Raw genomic sequence first — 18,108 nt, 5'->3', positions numbered from 1 at the left:
CATGGCGACCTGGCACCCTGGGTTTGTCCCTGGTCTAAACACAGCTGTTGCTAGTTTCACTATTATAATGATACCTAAAGGCCCCACTTGAGATCAGAGCCCTGTTGTGTTAGGTGCTATATGTACACAGCTCTTGCCCTAAAGAGCTTACAACCTATATAGATAAGGCAGAAACATTATCTCTGTTTTACAGTTAGGGAGCTGAAGCAGAGTGAGATTGTGATTTGTCCAAGGTCGCACAGAGAGCCTGTGGCAGAGGCAGGAATTGAAGCTAGGTCTCCCAGGCCTACACCTTAACCACAGAGCCCTCCTTCCTCCCTGCGGCTTCAGTCATTGTGGTGGCAGGACCTAGAACTCCAGTGTGTGGCAAATTGAGATGAAATGCAACTACCATGATGTGGGGGTGGGGCATCACTGCAGCTTTGCACAGACTGTGTTGTGGGTAGAGAGTTTGGTTTGACCTGCAGCATGGTAAGTCCTTCAACATAAAAGGGCGGGAGGGTAGTTTTGTGTCTTCCCACCCTCGGGTGTGTCTACACTGCGGTTAGACACCCACGGCTGGCCTATGCCAGCTGCCTTGGGCTTGCAGGTCTCTGGCCAAAGGGGCTGTTTAATTGCCTGTGTAGAAGTTCAGGCTCAGGCTGCGGCCGGACGTCTGGGACCCTCCCACCTTGCAGGGTCCTAAAGCCTGAGCTCTAGCCTGAGCCAGAATGTCTTCATGGCAATTAAACTGCCCCTTAGCCTGAGCCCTGGGAGCCCACCTACCTGTGGGTTTTAATCGCAGTGTAGACATAGCCTAGGGCAGTGGTCCTCAATCAGGGGTAGGTGTACCCTGGGGGTAGGCAGACGTCTGCCAGGGGTACATCAGCTCATCTAGATATTTGTTTAATTTTACAACAGGCTACATAAAAAGAACGAGTGAAGTCAGTACAAACTAAAATTTCATAGACAATAACTTTATACTGCTTTATATACTATTATATGGTAAGGATCACACTCTCCAATCAATGTATTTTATAATTAGATGGTAAAAATGAAAAAGTAAACCATTTGTCAGTACTAGTGCGCTGTGACACTTCTGTATTTTTGGGTCTGATTTTGTAATTAGGTAGTTTTTAAGTGAGATGAAACTTGGGGTAGGCAACACAAATCAACTCCTGAAAAGGGTACAGTAGTCTGGAAAGATTGAGAACCACTGCCCTAAAGCTTTCCTGCCCCAGCCCCTCTTCTATATTGTTGCTCCAGAAGCTCCCATGCTTGCTTAGAAATCTACTCTAGGTTGTTTTGCAGGAAAGTGCCCTGACAACACAGCGTGACAGGAGATGCCTGTGCTGGGAAGGCTTCTACAAAGGCTTCCATGGCGCCGGGAGGAGCAGAGCTCTGCTCTTCTGTTGGACAGGGAGAGGTGGAAACCTCTCCTCCGCTTCCCTCTCCTGATAATGGATGGGAGGAGAGAGTGCCCCGACTTTTCGACCGGCTGGTTTTCAGCCCCATTGTCCCATCTAGCCTTACAGCCTGGTCTCTGGCATGCCTGCTGTACCGTTACCATGTGCTGCAGAGATTCGTTCCACGTAAACACGGCTCTGGGAATGTAAACTCTGAGCACTGTTTAACTCAGTGTCCTCTGCAGCCAGCTCTCTGCTGCCGTCCCTTCTCCAGCTCACATCCCCACCTCTTGTGCCCCCTGAAACGTTTATGTTCTCCTCATCTATGTGCAGGCCAGGCCGTTCCCTCTCAATGATATCTCTTGGAGATCTCTCCCTCTCCCCCTTCATACACTAATAGTAACCTCAAAATCACTGAGCCTTTCACCGCTCTGATACATAGATTTTTTCTTCCTTTCACATAAATATAGTTGCCTGCTGCTCCCCCTTCCCTGCCGAGTTACACTAGCATGGTGTGCCTCTGGATGATGTCAGGAAGGAATCTCCTTTCAGTAGCAGCTCCCCAAAACACACCATAACATCTTCAGCTAGGGGCCTTATGGGAGCTTTATCAACCTTCCTCTTCATAACTGGGTATAGGCAACAGCCAGTGGCGGAATACTGGACAGGATGGGCCTGTGGTCTGAGGGACATAGTTCAGGGATTAGGTGCCTGGCTGCCATTATTGATAACTGGAAATAACATGCTTCATTTTCCCCAGTCAGTACAGAGAATTCTTCTCGCTGGACTTTGCATTTGTCCTGTATCTAGGCTCTGGGTTGGACTACTACGATAACAACAGCTCCCCCACCAAGGAGTCCTCAGCTCCATTCCCGTGCATCAAAACTAGCTTTCCAGCTTGCTCTCTGCCACAAATCTCCTGTTTATACTTCGGAGTTTTGCAGTAAAACCAGAGTCACCTGGAAAGGTTCCGAACTGTTAATGAAGCTGGGGCTCAGTTTCAAGTTCATAATAGAACCAGGAAATAGGTGAGTTCCTTGAGGTTTTGTTGAGAACGTTTTGCATTTTTTCAGGTCTGACAGGGTAAGATAGGATCTAAGGTTCCCAGGAGGTATTACCAGGAGATCATTTCAAGGAAAGAATTTACTGGTTTTCTGCCCAGCTTCGACCAAAAATGCCATGGAGTTCTCTTTCATTGCTCATTTTGCTTTCTGCTTCATGCCCTCCCTAAACCTAGCACCATCACTTGTGCACCTCCTTTTGCTGGCTACCAAGTTATAAAAACACTCAAAACGGGCTGGGATTATACTTGGCAGCACCTCCAAGGTGTGAACGCAAACATCAGACCACTGGAGTGAAGATCCTGGCCTCCTTCAGCTTCCACTGCATGGAAACTTTCCAGTTCTAAGAGCCCTCCTCATACCTGACAACACCTGCTATATACATTCCATATACTACAGAAAGGGGCTCATCTAAAGCCAAGTTGAGCTCATTGGAGTAACAGTGACAGAAACTTTCCTCCCACTACTTCATAGAAGCTGAGCTCAACAAAACAGACCAGACTGCTACACCGCATTGCTACAGAAAGAGCAGTTTAGCTGCTTGTCCCAGCCCGGATACACACAGATAATGGCCCAGGCAGCTTAGATCACTGAGTTATCCCAGAGCCACAGCCAGAATAACTAAGCAAGAGATCTAGGTGGAGAGCTTGACGGGTCGGGCTGAGACACATAGGACTTGTTCCAGTGCACTGGGAGACTCTGGCGTGGATGCTTTCCAAACACCACCACTCGAATACAAGTCCTCTTAAGAAAGCAACCCCCAAAAAAGGGCATCAGCCCCAGACATGCCAGGCAAGGTTTCCTTAAGGAAGAAGAGACCCTGGGCCCACGGTTCCTTCATAGCTGAAGGGACCGCCCTCTAGCACAATTTCACAGCAGTTCCTCCCCCAACTCCAGCTCAGCACCAGATCTGCAGGAAAAGGATTTGCTGTGTCTGCTTCAGCCTGGCTTGCACATTACTGCAAAACTCAGAAGTTTAGCTGGAATATCACTGAGTTTTTGGACCCCTTCAGCCACCCTGGCCTGAAGGAAACTAGATGTGGATACTTTGTCCTCCGGACACATGCCAGAGGCCACTGTCTTGTTAATTAGTGAAGGCTCTGGATGCTGATAACCTGACATGCACAGACTGCCCTCCGAACGCTTCCCACTTGCTGCCAGTATCAACCGGAGGCTTGAATGGTTGTGAAGACATTGATTGTAGAAGGGCTAGTGATCGCTGAGTGCAGATACACTGGCCCCTAGATGCCTCACCTTCATAGGACACCTTAATACACAGGAGGAGATTAACATGGCTAGGGAAAGCATGTCCCAGATCAGCCAATTATATTGCAGTAGTCTGAGGGTAAAAGGGTTTCTTCTCATCCATCATTGGGTCCCCCCAAATCAAGGTGTGTTGGGACCATTTTGTCTGCGTGAATACTCCTGAATTCTCTCCACTCAGGGACAGATCCAGACATTTTTCACTGAAATTTCCCATCTCTTTCCTAGATAAGACCAGCTTTGATAGGAGTTGCTTAGGCCACTTCCATAGACAAGTGAGCTGTGTTTGCAGGTGGAGTTTGACCTGTTTACACCCACAGAGCCAGTGGATGTGCCAGTGGAGCTGTGGGCTGTGACCTCAGAGACCAGAGCCATGCTAGTGAAAGCTATCAGGGAGGTTTCAGACACATTAGTGATGGGGAGCGTGAATGCTTCCCTGGAGAGCAGGAAGCCAATCGCCTTTACAGTGGCTGGTATCTTGCCAAGCAGTCGCTCAATGTTGTTGGTCTCTTCTGTTACTTCTCTGACTCCAGCCTTCCCTTTTTGGGGAGGGTTATGGAGAAGGTAGCTCTGGATTCTTTTGACTTCTTGGTTCCCTGTGAGTCTGGTTTCAGGCCTCCAGTATGGAGTGTTTATAAGGTGTGCTTGGTGGTTGATCTTCTCACGATGAACAAAGAGAATGGGTCCATATTGACCTCATTAGCTCTGTCTAGAGAGCTTTCACTACCATTGCTGATCTTTGTTGCTGCTACTGTTTGGCTGGAGAACAGTTTTTCTTGTGACTGGGATAAAGGAGCAATAACCCATCTCTTTACATTATGATGGCTGAACCTTAGCAACTGAATAAAAGACCAACATTTAATTTTGATTTTAAAATGAAGACTTAGAATTTGCAAAATATCATAGAATGCAGCCAACATTGCAGAAAGATCCTTAAACTGCAGGATCCAGAACGATTATTTTCACACTTGTGATTTCCCCCCTCCCAAACCCTTTTCTTGCTATGAAGGCATTTGGTTTTGTGTGTGTGTGTGGGGGGTGGTTTTTTGCTTTTGAGGTTGGGCTTGTGGGAGGGAAGGAAGAGAGTAAGCTGTTTCTGTGGTTTGCATGAGACATGACAATCCTTTCTCCATGCAAATTGTCCCAGCAACATCCCCCGTGATTAGACTGGGCATGCAGGATGTAGGATGATGTCATCTAAGGGGTGGGCCTTTAATAGGCCCTGCTTTTAAAATTCTTAACAGGTTCCCAGTGAGAATCTGCACAAGTGACTTTTTTTAATTGCTTGTAACTTTTTCACACCCAAACAGATGCTTTCTAAACTGGAACACACTCCAGGATGCACCCCATTTACATTAAGCATCCGATTTCAAGGTTCAGCCGTTTTTTTCTTCTCCATGGAAAAATAGGTAGCAATAATCTGTTCTACAGGGGGGAAAGTGTTTGGGGTTTTTACATGACTGATTGGATTTTCCTCAAATTGTCCAAACAGTAACTTTGAGCGTAGACCAGTGATTGGAAATGCCCTCTGCATAAGAGAATTTTTTGAAAAGTTTGAATAAAAACAAAGGGTTGTAATTAAAACCAGTTGGCAGCAAATACTATAGGTAAGGTTGCCAACCTAGTACTACAATAAACATTCAGGCAAAAGGGAGACATATTTGTGATCTTGGGTACCCAACTTGAGGCACCTTAAATGTGCTGGATTTTCAGAGAGTGTTGAGCATATTAGGGGCACCTAAAATAATTAGTGGCTTCTGAAAATCTTGGCAGCTCTGAGCTGGTTTAGGGAGAAATGGCTGGCAGCAATGGCTGCACTTCGAAAAGAGAATATGATGAAAATCTTTGCAAGTGAGATGTGCTAGGCTTGGGAATTCCCAGGGGAATTACTGGGAGGCCTGGCAGCTGGGACATTCAAGACTAGATTGGATGAGATGTGATAGAACGTATCCCATAGAGGGTAGCCTTGCGTTGGCAGGGGCTGGATGGATGCTTTAGCAGGTCTTTTCTGTCTCCAATTTCCAGGACTGATCAGATACAGGCTGCACTAGAACGTTATGAATGGAACTGGTGGGGTGGTGTCAGTGCCTTATATGAACTCCAGCCCCCACTCACCCACAGCCTGTTTACCCGTTTGCCTGTCCCCAGGCGTGGCCAGTGGAGGTGACTGAATCAACACGGTGTCTTACAGCTCCCTAAAAAAAGCTGCATCAGGAAGGGAGGCATCAGGAGGGTTCAGCCTGTACTAAATAAAGTTAGAAAAATAGTTGTCTGGGGCTTGGTGGCTCTGGTGTCAAAGGCGCACATAAATATTTATGACAGCGTCCTAAATTAGAGGAACAGGCCAGGGGTTGTGTTAGCTGCTGCTTTGGCAGCAGAGCCTGTTCTGCCACTCTTTCCCTCCCTCTGCCCCTCCATTTTTAAAAAGGGATTGAGTCAATTTAAGGCTGGCTAGAGCCAGGCATAAGGCGGGCAGAGATGGTGTGAGCCACCCCTGCACCGCGTTCCCAGTATGCCACCATCCTGGCCTGCAGCAACCTCTGCTATTCTGCGCTTAGCTCCCTGCATACTTCTGCCAGTGTATCTCTCCTGCTATTCCAGTCCCTGTGGAACTGAGGCAAATGTCGTGGCGGTGGTGGTGTTTGCGTGGTGCATACAAACACCCGTTGGGGGCAGCGAGGGTGAGACGAAACTCATTTCTGCTTGTTAGTTGCAGTGTCAGGGTTGGAACCCAAAGGCTCAAGAGGCGGCAGACCCCCATGTTAACTTCCTGCTCATTCTCTCCTAATGACTCTCCCTTTCTCTTGGCCCTGCAGGATTCCTACAGAAAGCAGGTAGTCATTGATGGAGAGACCTGTCTGTTAGACATCTTGGACACGGCGGGCCAAGAAGAGTACAGTGCCATGCGAGACCAATACATGCGGACAGGGGAGGGCTTCCTGTGTGTCTTTGCTATTAACAATACGAAGTCCTTTGAAGATATTCACCAGTACAGGTCAGTATCCCATGCAGGCCTCTTTTCCCTCCTCCCTCACCCTCCCCCCCCACTGTCCCGGCAGGGCTGTTGTGCCACCTCCCAAGACCAGACTCGCATGCTACGGGAGCACTGATGGGCTGCCGACAAAGACAATTACCTTAATTGGCCATTCCCCAGGGAAGGGAAGGAGCCGACAGCTAATGTCAGTGGCTCTGATAAAATCTGTCCGAGGGGGATTGCTGGTGGCCTTGGGGGACTCGGTAATGTAACGTTTTAAGTGTTTACAATGACTAGAGAGAGAGTTGATCCCTTCCTACCCCCTCCCTTCCATCTCTAATTAATGGAATCGCAGTGTAAGTGAAATTGATCTCAGCAGCTCCTGCTGTGCAGGAAGGCTGGGAGACCAGGGGAGAGCTGACTCAAGGGTAAGGAGAGGCAGGGCGCCTCATAGGAAGGGCTGCTTCAGCCTCAGCTACTTACTAGTATGGCAAGATCAGGCCCCATTGTGCTGGGCAGCGAGTACACAGCTAGGGAGAGGCAGCTCTTGCCCTGAAGAGTTTATAGTCTAAACAGAAAAGACAAAGGGTGAAGGGGAAAGAGAAGTGAGGTGACTTGCCTACGGTCACCCAGAACATCAGTGGCAGAGATGAGAGTAGAACCTGAGTCTCCTGACTCCCAGACCAGTGCCTTATCCACTGCACCAGGCTAACTCTCCTATTTAATGCCCAGACACCACACATTGTTTAGGGGTGGGAGAGGCTAAAGTCAAATAAGCTCCGAATAGCTGCACCCCAAGTGATGGCTGCTCTCTGGTCACCAGCCAAGGAGCAAGTGGCTGGCCCTGGCTAGAGAGAATATGATCTTGTGGTGTCTCTTACCATAACTAGCTCCTTTACACTGCCTCCGGAGGACTTGTCTTCAGGGGGGCAGGAATGCTTTATGGATGCAGCCAGCAAGCAGTCTGTTTGTAATAGGAATTGCGGGAAGTGCTCTTTGTAAACATATTTTGTAGGCCTGGGAGCAGCTCTTCCTTTGCCTGCCTGCCTGCTAGAGGAATAGGAAGCCCTGCCAGCACTGTGAGTCTGTAGCTGTTAAATAAGTGTTCCTGGAGCAGGGCTTCTGTGCTAGCTGGAGCATGAGGCAAGGAGTGTGTTCAGCAAGCGTCTGGGGCACTGAAAAGGCAGCGGTGATGGTTCATGGCTTCTTGTGCCCCCAAGGATCAGGCTCTCTGAGAAGGAAGTGCCGTGTGACCATGCTCCAGCCCTAGACGCACAGAACAGCAGCATCTTTGGCTGCAAGAATAGAAGGAGGTTTGCTCTGCAGGGCGGTGCCCAGCAATCATTCATGCTGGATCTGAAAGCCAAGGCAATAGAGAGTGAACTATTCAGACAGTGGATTCCTCAGAGCCTTTTCTGTGCTCTTCATCAAACACGTTGGAGACTGACACCCATACACAAAGGACTTCTGTTTGGTGCTCACGAATGGAGGGGTCTAATAGTTGCTTATGGGTTTAGGTAAATAAAGAGCAGGTTGACACGGTGCAAGGCCCTATCCTTAATAGCTCTGCCAGTGCACCTCCATCCTGACATGGAGTCCCAGCTCTGCCAGTGCACCTCAGTCCAGAACTGCAACAGGCCCAACCCACAGCTCTGCCAGTGCAGTGCAGATCTGATTTGCAACACCCCTTACTATTCCACTCTTGCCAATGCACCTCAGTCCCGATATGCTGCCAAGACCAGCCCTAGATTTTTCCCAAGGTCCTATAAGAAGTAACATTTTCCAGGCCATCTCAAGCTCCCATCTCACCTATGATCAGGTTCCCCATTTCTGTGCACCCATCACCCCCTCCACTGGCTGTTCTTATGTATCTGGAAGCCTCTGCCCAGTCTGTGGTGACCCCCATTACCCTTTGTACTGCATCCCCTCTTCATGATACTCCATGAGGATTTTGAAAATATCAAACGAATATCAGAACGCTGGTTGGGAATAATGAGACGGATTCACAATACCTTGTTTGAAAAAAGGAGTGAAACGCGTGTAGCTTTTTATTTAGATCATACGTCCGTTCTCCCAGCTGCACGAATAACCAAAAGGGAATGGTCATTGCCTTGGAAGAACGCTGCAGAATCCATCAGCTGAAAGTTCTGAGCAGTCTTTCTCCTCATTCGGTTCAGCTCCACAAGCTGACCCCAGCCAAAGGCTGCTGAACTTGGGCTCCATGTTCATTGCTTTGCCCTTCCATGGGAGGCTTTTGTTTCTGCCCTGGGATACAGGATATTTCTGTCCCCCTGGATGGCTGCCTGGTGGCTCTGGGATTACGGTTCTGAGCCTGACTGTACTTTTGTTGCTGATCGAGGGAGGCTGTTCCCAGATAACCCCCAAGACCTTGTGAAGGATCACAGTGAGGCACAGTGCAACCTACAGCCCTTGTTTACCCCGAAGCCAAAGGGATGTGGGCTTTGCCTCCGTGTCCCCAGCCTTTCAACAACAAGCATGCCATGCAAATCACTTTTATAATGTATTAACTTGTCTTGTCTATGTAAAGCAAATAGACAAAAGTGGGATTTTCATAAAGCGCCTGCATGACTTAGAAGCACAAATTCTATTGACTTTCACTGGGCTTGTGCTTGTGAATCACTTTTGGGGGCTTTTGAAAGCCCTCCCCAAAACATCTAGTAAAAATGGAGCAGAATTCTGTTCCCGTCCGTTAGAGGTGGCACATGTTCTGCTCCCACGAGGGTCTCTCTGAAACTAGCTGCTGTTGCCATTTTGACAGTGAAATGACTCCTCTCCCACCCCACCCCTTGACTTTTCCTCTCCTCACTTAACGGCATCTGTATCTCTGCAGAGAGCAGATCAAGAGAGTGAAGGACTCAGATGACGTCCCCATGGTGCTGGTGGGAAACAAGTGTGACCTTCCAGCCCGGACTGTGGAGACACGGCAAGCGCAGGACCTGGCCAGGAATTACGGGATCCCCTACATAGAAACATCAGCCAAAACCAGACAGGTATGAGGAGTGATGGTTTTAAAATGTGAACAAATATCTGTCCCAAAGGCCCCCTTTTTACACACCTACAAAGCCCTATTGTCACCTGACCTATCTAAACATTCCAGTCTAGACAAGTGTAAGTCCTACTCTATTTCTCTGTGGTGACAGCCACATTGGGTTGTGTAGGTTGGGGCTGGTGGGGTTTCTGCACTAAGTTCTTTGCCTCTGAATCCAGACAGGAATATCTCTGGTAGTGCCACAGATAGATGTGTGGCTTTAATATATCCTGAAAGCCCAGGGCTCTGGGACTGGAACATAGCCCTGGGTGTCGAGAGCCTCCCCGGCCCCAAACGGCTAGACACTGTAAGGCCATGCCAGCCTGTCTAGTTACCTTTTCTTCTCAGTGCTTCATTCCATTGTTGTGGCTGAAAGGAATTGCCCAGCCAGCTCTGCTAGAAGGAACCTCCTCCCTGTCTCTCCCTCAGCTGCGGCCTGCTCCTTCTCTGTGTTGCGTGAGGAAACAGTCACTGAGCCGGCCATTCCCTTCACACACAACTGCTGCGGGTCCGTGACTGACAGCAGCAGGGCTTACGCACAGCCCTGTTGACAGAGCAACATGCATTTGCTGTCAGACAAGCTGCGCTCCAGCTGCTAATTACACAGCGTGCTGTAAGTCTCTCTGACAAGTCTGAAGTGGCAGTGAGCAGGGAAGTGTGCACGAATTACAGCAGGCCAGCACTGACAGTGATTTGCCGCAGTCAGGATGCTGGGATAAAGCTTCCAGGAATCCCATCTTGGGGGCTGGCTGCCACCTCTGCTCCTGGGCGAGCTCTGATGGATGGTGCTGGGAGTCCATTTGGAGATGGCACTGTGGTGATAAATCACAGCAGGAGCTCTGTGGATCACTCCACCTCCCCCCTCCAAAAAGAAGCTTCTTTTGTCTCCTCTGCTGTCCCCCTAACTTCATGGTGCCTGTGACTGGAGATGGCAGAAGCAAAGAGCAGATTATGGCAGGATTGCATGCGGTGTAGGTTGAGGGGAGAGATGCTGAGGGTCAGAGGGATCAGTTGCCACCTCCAAGCTGAATGTCCCAGCAGAGAATTCCTTTCCCTATCTCCATGAGCCCCTTGAGCTCCCCACACAATGGGGGCTTGCCCTGTGTGAGAGCTCTGGAGGGGTGTGGAATGAATGCACAGGCTGGAAGGGTGTGGCCATGTAGTAGCCTGTGGGGAATGAGTCCACGTCTCCAGAGCACTTCCACGATTGGCACCAAAAGGAGCTCTTATTGGTAGTCTCAGCAAAAAGAGAGGCCTGGGGTTGAATAAGCCTTGTTGCTGCTGTAGGGGGTCCCTGCAGGTCAGGGTTGAGGTACGTTGGCCGGGGGTTGTGGGGATGCTGCTTGCCCTTGGGACAGAGGGAGGACTTCATTCTTCAGGGCTCTCGATCTGGGACATTTGACCAGCACCAAACTCACTGGAAAGCTTACAAAAGAGGGTTAAAAAGCCACCCTTCTCATGCTGAAGTTTGGGACGGGGGTGTGTCTTAGGCCGGCATTAGCAGTGGATTCTTTCCAATGCACCTTTGTGCAGCTTCCCTGTGTTTATCAGCTAACACTTCATCCTTCGGTGTTTTCTCTGTTCACTGACTGTGCAGATGTATGTATAGACACACACACAGGGGTTATGTCATCACTCTAGAGAAGAGCTGCTCTGAATCAGCTTGCTGGAGGGAGGGCCACATCGCAGGCTCGCACAGCTCTGAGTGGGTAACATGGGTCGTCGAAAGGGCTATGTGGTACATGAAGCCCATAGCATTAATGAATGCCTGCAGCCTCTGTGTTTAAAATTGCACCGTGATCTTCACTCTCCTTGCTCCCGTAGCCTCTGCTGCTGGTCTCTTTTGGGGCCATGCTGCATTGCCCCATAATACCTGTCGGGCCTGTCTGCCTGGTTGTGAGTGGGAGGGGAGAGAAAAGGCCCGAAAGAAATGGCTGCAGAAGGGAGAAAGGGCAGCTGTAACAAACAGCCCTTGATTGCAAGCACTTGGACTAGCACAGAACAGGAAGAGGATCCTCTCAGCTTCGTGGTACAAACGAGCGCGTACTCAGCCTCACGCTGAAACACATAACAGAACACGTTAACCAAACCCAGTCCAAGGCTGAGTCCCAGCTTCCGGTTCAATCCTGAGAGAGGGACCAGGAGTTTGTGTTCCTTGGCCTGACCTGATTTGCTCCTTAGTTTCCCATATGTGCACGTTTGGGTACAAGAGGTGTGTTAAGGGGGCTGGATGTTGAGCAGAAGGGCTTTGATGTCTGCTGAATTGAAATGAAGCTTTCTGCAGGACTGTTGGCTAGTCCTTATGTTCACTACATAGCGGTCTGAGCTCAAGTTGCTTTGCTAACCTCCTCGTCCTGCTTGCCGTGCAGATGTGCTGCACACGATACATATGTGTGCGGTTTCGGGGGAGTGCCCTGGTTTGGAGGGTTAGAGATGGAAAAGAGGCAGTCAGATCAGGGTGGTTTGTTCCAGTACAATTTATAGTGGGCTGTCCAGTCTCATTTTAAGTATCCCTAGAGATGGAGCCTCCAGTTCCCTTGGTAGTCTACTAGTTGTGCACCATATATTGCCAGTAGGAACAATTTCCTGGGACTCCTCCAACATTTCTTTGCTCAGTTTCATCTCTTAAACTGAGTCAAAACCCACTTGAACTACACTAAGCAGTTCTCTGCAGGGGACTTCTAGTGGTCACCTGGATCCATCTGCCCTCACCACCACCCTTTTTCAGAGAGTCTGAGGCGCGCTTTGAGCAAAACGTTGTGCCTCTCTTCCAGGGTGTTGAAGATGCCTTCTATACCTTAGTGCGGGAGATCCGGCAACACAAACTACGCAAGTTGAATCCACCGGATGAAAGTGGCCCGGGCTGCATGAACTGTAAATGTGTGATATCATGACCAAGGTAAGTCGGTACGAGAGAAGGGGAGTGCCAGACAGGTGAGGGCTGCAGTCGGGTGTGCTGGAGGCAGGGATTCGTTGACAAGGTACCAGGCTGCAAAAAGGGCAGGTTGAAATTATTTCACTGAAACTCCCCTACCCCCAACAAAAATAACCAGCTTTTTGGCCAAGACAAACAATTCCTCGGAATATCCTTGCTTTGGTCAAAAAGTTCTGGTGTTTTTTGTTTTTTATGGAAAACCCAACAATGTTCATTTTAAAAAAAGTTGGATTTCTGGTAAAGAGCGTCTCTTTGCTTTCAAACTGACAATTTTTACCAAAACTGAGGTATTTTTTTTTAGTTTGTCATTTTTCATTAAAAGAAAAACTTTGTGGGAAATTTTGGGAAAGAAAAAAACCCCCAAAATTTTCTACAGAAAATTGTCGTCCCCCCCCCAAAAAAAAAACAAAAACAAAAAAACCACCACACACCAGCTTTACCTGTAATTGAAAACATCCAATCAATGTGCAGCGGCAGTCAAAAAAGCTGACAGAAAATATCGTATTGCCTCTTTATAAATCCATGGTATGCCCATATCTTGAATACTGCTTGCAGATCTGGTTGCCCCATCTCAAAAAATATACTGGAATTGGAAAAAGTACAGAAAATGGCAATTAAACTGTGATTAGGGATATGGAAGAGCTTCCGTATGAGGAGAGAGTAGTAAAACTGGGACTCTTCAGCTTGGAAAAGACAAAGGGGGGACATGATAGATGTCTGTACAATCATGACCGGTGTGGTAAAAGTAAAGAAGGAAGTATTGTTTACTCCTTCTCATAACACAAAAACTAGGGGTCACCAAATGAAATTAATAGGCAGCAGGTTTAAAACAAACAAAAGGAAGTATTTCTTCACACAGTGAACAGTCAACCTGTGGAACTCCTTGACAGAAGATGTTGTGAAGGCCAAGACCATTATGGGGTTGAAAAAAAAACTAGATAAGTTCATGGAGGATAGGTCCATCAGTGGCTATTAGTCAGGATAGGCAGGGATTGCTGTTTGCCAGAGGCTGGGAATGGCCAACGGGCTGGATCACTTAATGATTACCTGTTCTGTTCATTCCCTCTGAAGCACTTTGGCACTGGCCACTGTCAGAAGACAGGATATTGGGCTAGATGGTCTGACCCAGTATGGCCGTTCTTATGAAATGCTGTTGTAGACGCATTGGTCCCAGTATGTGAGGGAGACAAGGTGGGTGAGGCAATATATCTTTTATTGGACCCACTTCACCTCTGTTGGCGAAAAGAGACAAGCACTGTGGAACTCAAGATTTTGTCTCTTTCACCAACAGAGGTTGGTCCAATAAAAGGAATGACCTCACCCACCTTGTCCTTCTGATTCTAACGTATTCGTGTAAATGGCATTGTCCTAAAGAGTCACTACAGGTATGCTTGACCACACCAGTCCCTTGCTCCTCCGTTTTTCCATTAGATGCTTCCCCTGAGGCATTTTAAACTCCGGGTATGTCTGCACTGGAGTTGGAGCTTGAGGAGACATACGCCCTAGCTGTGATTGAGCTAAAAATAGATGTGTAGCCACAGCAGCCCAGGTAGGCACCCCAGGTACGACCCCATCTGAGACTCTAGGTACATACTCAGAGCAGCTCGTTCCTCATGCCACTGCAGCTTCTCTTCTATTTTTAGCACGCTAACTCTATCGCAGCTAGGGCGGGCATGTCCCCACGAGCTGGAATTTACCTCTCCAGCTCCGGTGTAGACGTGTCAAGTGTGTCCCGATGGGGCTGTTTGCCTTGATGTGAATCAGAGTCAGAGTCGCATGTCTGGCTTTCCTTTTCTAAACTATTGATTTAGTAAAAGGGTCACTGTCCTGTGGACTCCATCTTGGATGGCAGCAAGTGAAGGCTGCCATCAGCTCTCTGGTGGCCTGCGTGGAATGAGCGTGATGGCCTTAGTCCACTTCCTATTGGCCAGCTTTCCCTGTCACTAGAACCAGCCTGGTAATGGGCTCCCTTGCGACAGTCTCAGCAGAAGGAGCAAAGGCTGAATGGGCCAAGGAAATTGAACTAGCCTCTTACCCATGAGGGCCGGGGTTGAAGCATGGTAGTGGGGGAAGCTTGCACTGCTGCTGCCCATGATGTGCCTCTTCTCTGGATAATAGAGGACTCCAGGCACTAGAACGGTTCCTGCATCTCCTTTAACAGGTACTAAATTCCCAGGGGAAAAGCTGGTATTATCCAGTTCCAGCAACTCTGCTAAAGGGGGTTAGTTGAGGGGGTGGCAGCTGTCATCCTCAATTGTGTCTTGAAGCACAGCCTCTGGCAGTGATCAGCTGAGGTCTTCATCACCCCACCACATTCCCTCTCTAGTCTCCAAACTTTTGAGGTCGTGCCCCCCCCCTTACCAGGTCCGTGCCCTCCCCGCTTCCCCCCCAGGAGCCACAATCGAGAGCCTGGAGTGGGCCAAAGCCTCAGTTGGGGGCCATGAGATGGGGCACAAGCTGTGACTGTGGTAGGGGCTGGAGCTGCATCTGTGGGGGCCACGAATTGAGCCGGGGGCACGGGCTGGGAGTTAGGCCCAGGGCTGGAGCTGGGGGGACAGGGATGGGGGCAGAGCAAGGCTGGGTGGCACTTCTTCTCAGCCCCTAGTGGGGCTGGCCCAGGCTCTGCCATGCCCCCTTAGCAGCTCGGGGACCTCTGCTCTAAACAAAAACAGCGGCATGCCCAGCCCTGCCCCATAGCTCTGCGCTGAGTGGAGAGTGGATCCTGGATGGGATCTCCCAGTGGGACTGATCCGTGTGCTGGGCCTAATGCAGCTATTGTTATTACGGGAGGTTTCCAGATGTTCAGATAATCAACGTTTGGGAGCATTTCCTCTGCATGGGGTTACAAGTGGTGGGGTTGTTCCTGCTCTGGCAGTGATTGTTTTCAGCTGAAAGCACACAGATAGCTCCAAACATCTCCTTAAACTACCATTCCCCTCTGCCTTGCCAGGAGGGATTGTGCTGCTGAAGCAGAGAGGACTGGTGTCCATCACTGACATTACCACTGTTTCCGAAGGGGCCTTGAAAATGTTTTGATCTAACTGTTCTGTGAGTTACCCACGTCCCAGTCGCAATGAAGAGCCTTTATCATTTCCCTGCAGTGACAGAAAACTGGCACTTAAATACTGGACAGACACCAGAAGCCCACAAGATGCTGCAGGGTATCTGTCTGTCTTTTTCTCTATGTGGAGGAAAGTGGAGCCTCTTTTCCCTTATTTATTTGCACTGCCAACACAATTCAGCTTTTATCTGGGAGAGCGTCTCTCTGACATGCTAGTCCAAAGTGCTCCAGGGAATTGCAAAATCCAGGGCAGCAGCCCTGTGTGCAGCAGAAGTGACTGACAGCAGAGGAGTTAAATCAGAGCTGTATTAACAGTATGCCTCACAGTGCCCCTGTGAAGTAGATCGGGGCAGTGCACCCATTTTTATGATGAGTACGCTGAGGTACAGAGAAATGAAGCGATTTACCCATGGTGCCAGCAACTCAGTGGCTGAGGTAGGAACTAGAACCTGGGCTCCCAGTTCTCTTTAGATGAGGTATCTGGCAAAGGCCAAGAGTAGAGAGAGAGTAAAATCATAAGTGCGGGAGAAAGAGAGGCCAAGATATATTGGTGTCTAGGGGGCAGCTGTGGCCTGGGAGTCAAAATATCTGGGATCAATTCCTGACTCTGCTCTTGACTCACTGCAGGACCTAGTTTGTCAGAGGGGCTAAGCACCCCCAATGCTCCTTGAAGCCAAGAGAAGCAGCATGTGCTCAGATTCTGTGCCAATCAGGTCACGTTTATTTCGGGCCTGACCTTTGGCACTCAGCTTTGAACTGTTTTCGCCATCAATATGGAACATTTGCCTTTCCAGCTCTGTCTGTTCCTCTATCTGGGAGAAGGGGATGCTGATATTCTCCCACCTTCATCCCGTACAGGGAGATCTACGGGTGGAACATACTCTGTAAGAGCGCAGCAGGAGCACACTCATCATCAACATTAAAATGGCCCTTTTATCTATAAAGGCTGGAGTCTTAAAAGAAGCCTACGGGAGTTATGGACCCGAATCCCAGCATACAGCCCCATTCAGCAAAACACTTGCTCCTTTGAGCACATGTTTAAAGTCAAGCACGTGCTTTGCCGAGTGGGGGCCTAACCACTGAAAAATGAATGCATTCTCCCAACCCCATGCTTCCCTGAGCCCTGAGCCACGTCTGCAGGAGGTAATGGGAACAGTCCCAGAAAGGCTGGGGAGTGGCTAGCAGTGGGTAGGATAAGAATTGCTGCTGATTCTCATTCCCCTTCCCCTTTTTCATTTCAGTTGACCAGACTGTGACTTGGAGGGGTTTCCACTGTGCGGAGCACACGGACAGAGGTGAAACAAAAGAAGCAGCAAATGGATTCAGGGGAGGAGTATGGGGGAGGAGGGAGACGAGGAGGGTATCTTGAGCCCCGCACGGACTATCTCGATCTTCATCAAGGCCTGTGACAAGCGACTTTTTTCCCCCCCTCCCTGTCTCCTTTTGCCTCCTCCTCTCCAAGCAACTGTACAAAGCCACAGATTAAATCACAGTAAATTATTATTTGATGGTCTCGACAAATGGTCTCTGTGGCTCTGTCCTCCTTCAGAGGTGGCTGCTGGTGCTGCTTTGTGGGTGGAGGGTGTGAAAGTGGGAAGGGGGTGGGTCGTGAACTGCTCCCTTGATTGGTCAAGGTCCTGTTGGCAGACAGCAAAGACAGCCAGATTTGAAGCTGGGGCAGCCAATAGACTTTGAGGGTGGCGTTGAAAAGCAGCTGAGCATAACCCATCTGTTATATTGGAACCCACCAGTGACTGTCCTGGAGATCAGTGCATCTTGCTTTTAGAAAAGGCCGTGAGGTGTCGGGGCAAGTATGACTATCCCTTGGTCTCGAGATAGAAAACCTCCAAGTAACCCACTAGAAAGGTCCTACCAATGTTTATTGTCAGCCTATAGTGGAGGGAGAATTAGGATGGTCAGTCTGTGCCAAATTGGGCATGGTGATTTATCTAGAAAGGTAGTTGGGGTGAGGTTGGGATTTAAAGGTAAATGAGGTGCTCTGGTAGGTCCTATACTGTCTGAAAGTCATTAATTCCCATGGTTTGTTGCTTATGTTTTGTGTGATGTATTCTGCTCCAGAGACAAGAAGTTGTCTTTGTCCCCACCAATGCTGCTATGATGCTTCTTTCTCTTGCCCCTTCTTAGCAGGGAGCTGAGTTTTGGTCTAGTGGGAATTCACTGCATGCCTGGGACTGTCCGCAGAGTGCTGGGGGAATGGTGGCCGTCAACGTGTGCCATGTGGGGCTGGGAAAACATGTATGTAAACCTGGTGCATAGGGAGTGGGTTCACATTTGATGTGAATTCGAAGCCTTGTGTTAACTGAGCCAGCACCAGGATTTACAGTATGTTGCTTTCTGCTGCTGCAGTTTGATTTCTCTT

General features: G+C 49.1%; 1 protein-coding gene across 3 annotated transcripts in view; it reads left to right on the top strand.

The window, feature by feature from the left end:
- HRAS (HRas proto-oncogene, GTPase) overlaps positions 1-17,231 on the top strand; it is a 91,508-nt gene extending 74,277 nt beyond the window's left edge. For all 3 annotated transcript variants that reach the window (XM_067540491.1, XM_067540490.1, XM_067540492.1), the window contains exons 4-7: positions 6,526-6,704; positions 9,535-9,694; positions 12,507-12,631; positions 16,970-17,231. In XM_067540491.1, coding sequence (XP_067396592.1) covers positions 6,526-6,704; positions 9,535-9,694; positions 12,507-12,626 — 459 coding nt within the window. In that variant the 3' untranslated portion in view covers positions 12,627-12,631; positions 16,970-17,231. The remainder of the gene's footprint in view (positions 1-6,525; positions 6,705-9,534; positions 9,695-12,506; positions 12,632-16,969) is intronic.
- Positions 17,232-18,108: the final 877 nt, after the last annotated feature.

Source organism: Emydura macquarii, unplaced genomic scaffold (assembly GCF_026122565.2).
Source record: "Emydura macquarii macquarii isolate MOO-44397 ecotype Brisbane River unplaced genomic scaffold, CSIRO-AGI_Emac_v2 contig_587, whole genome shotgun sequence".
NCBI classification, from domain to species: Eukaryota; Metazoa; Chordata; order Testudines; family Chelidae; genus Emydura; species Emydura macquarii.
The sequence above is the reverse complement of the archived record's forward strand: the minus strand, read 5'-3'. Positions and strand labels throughout refer to the sequence as shown.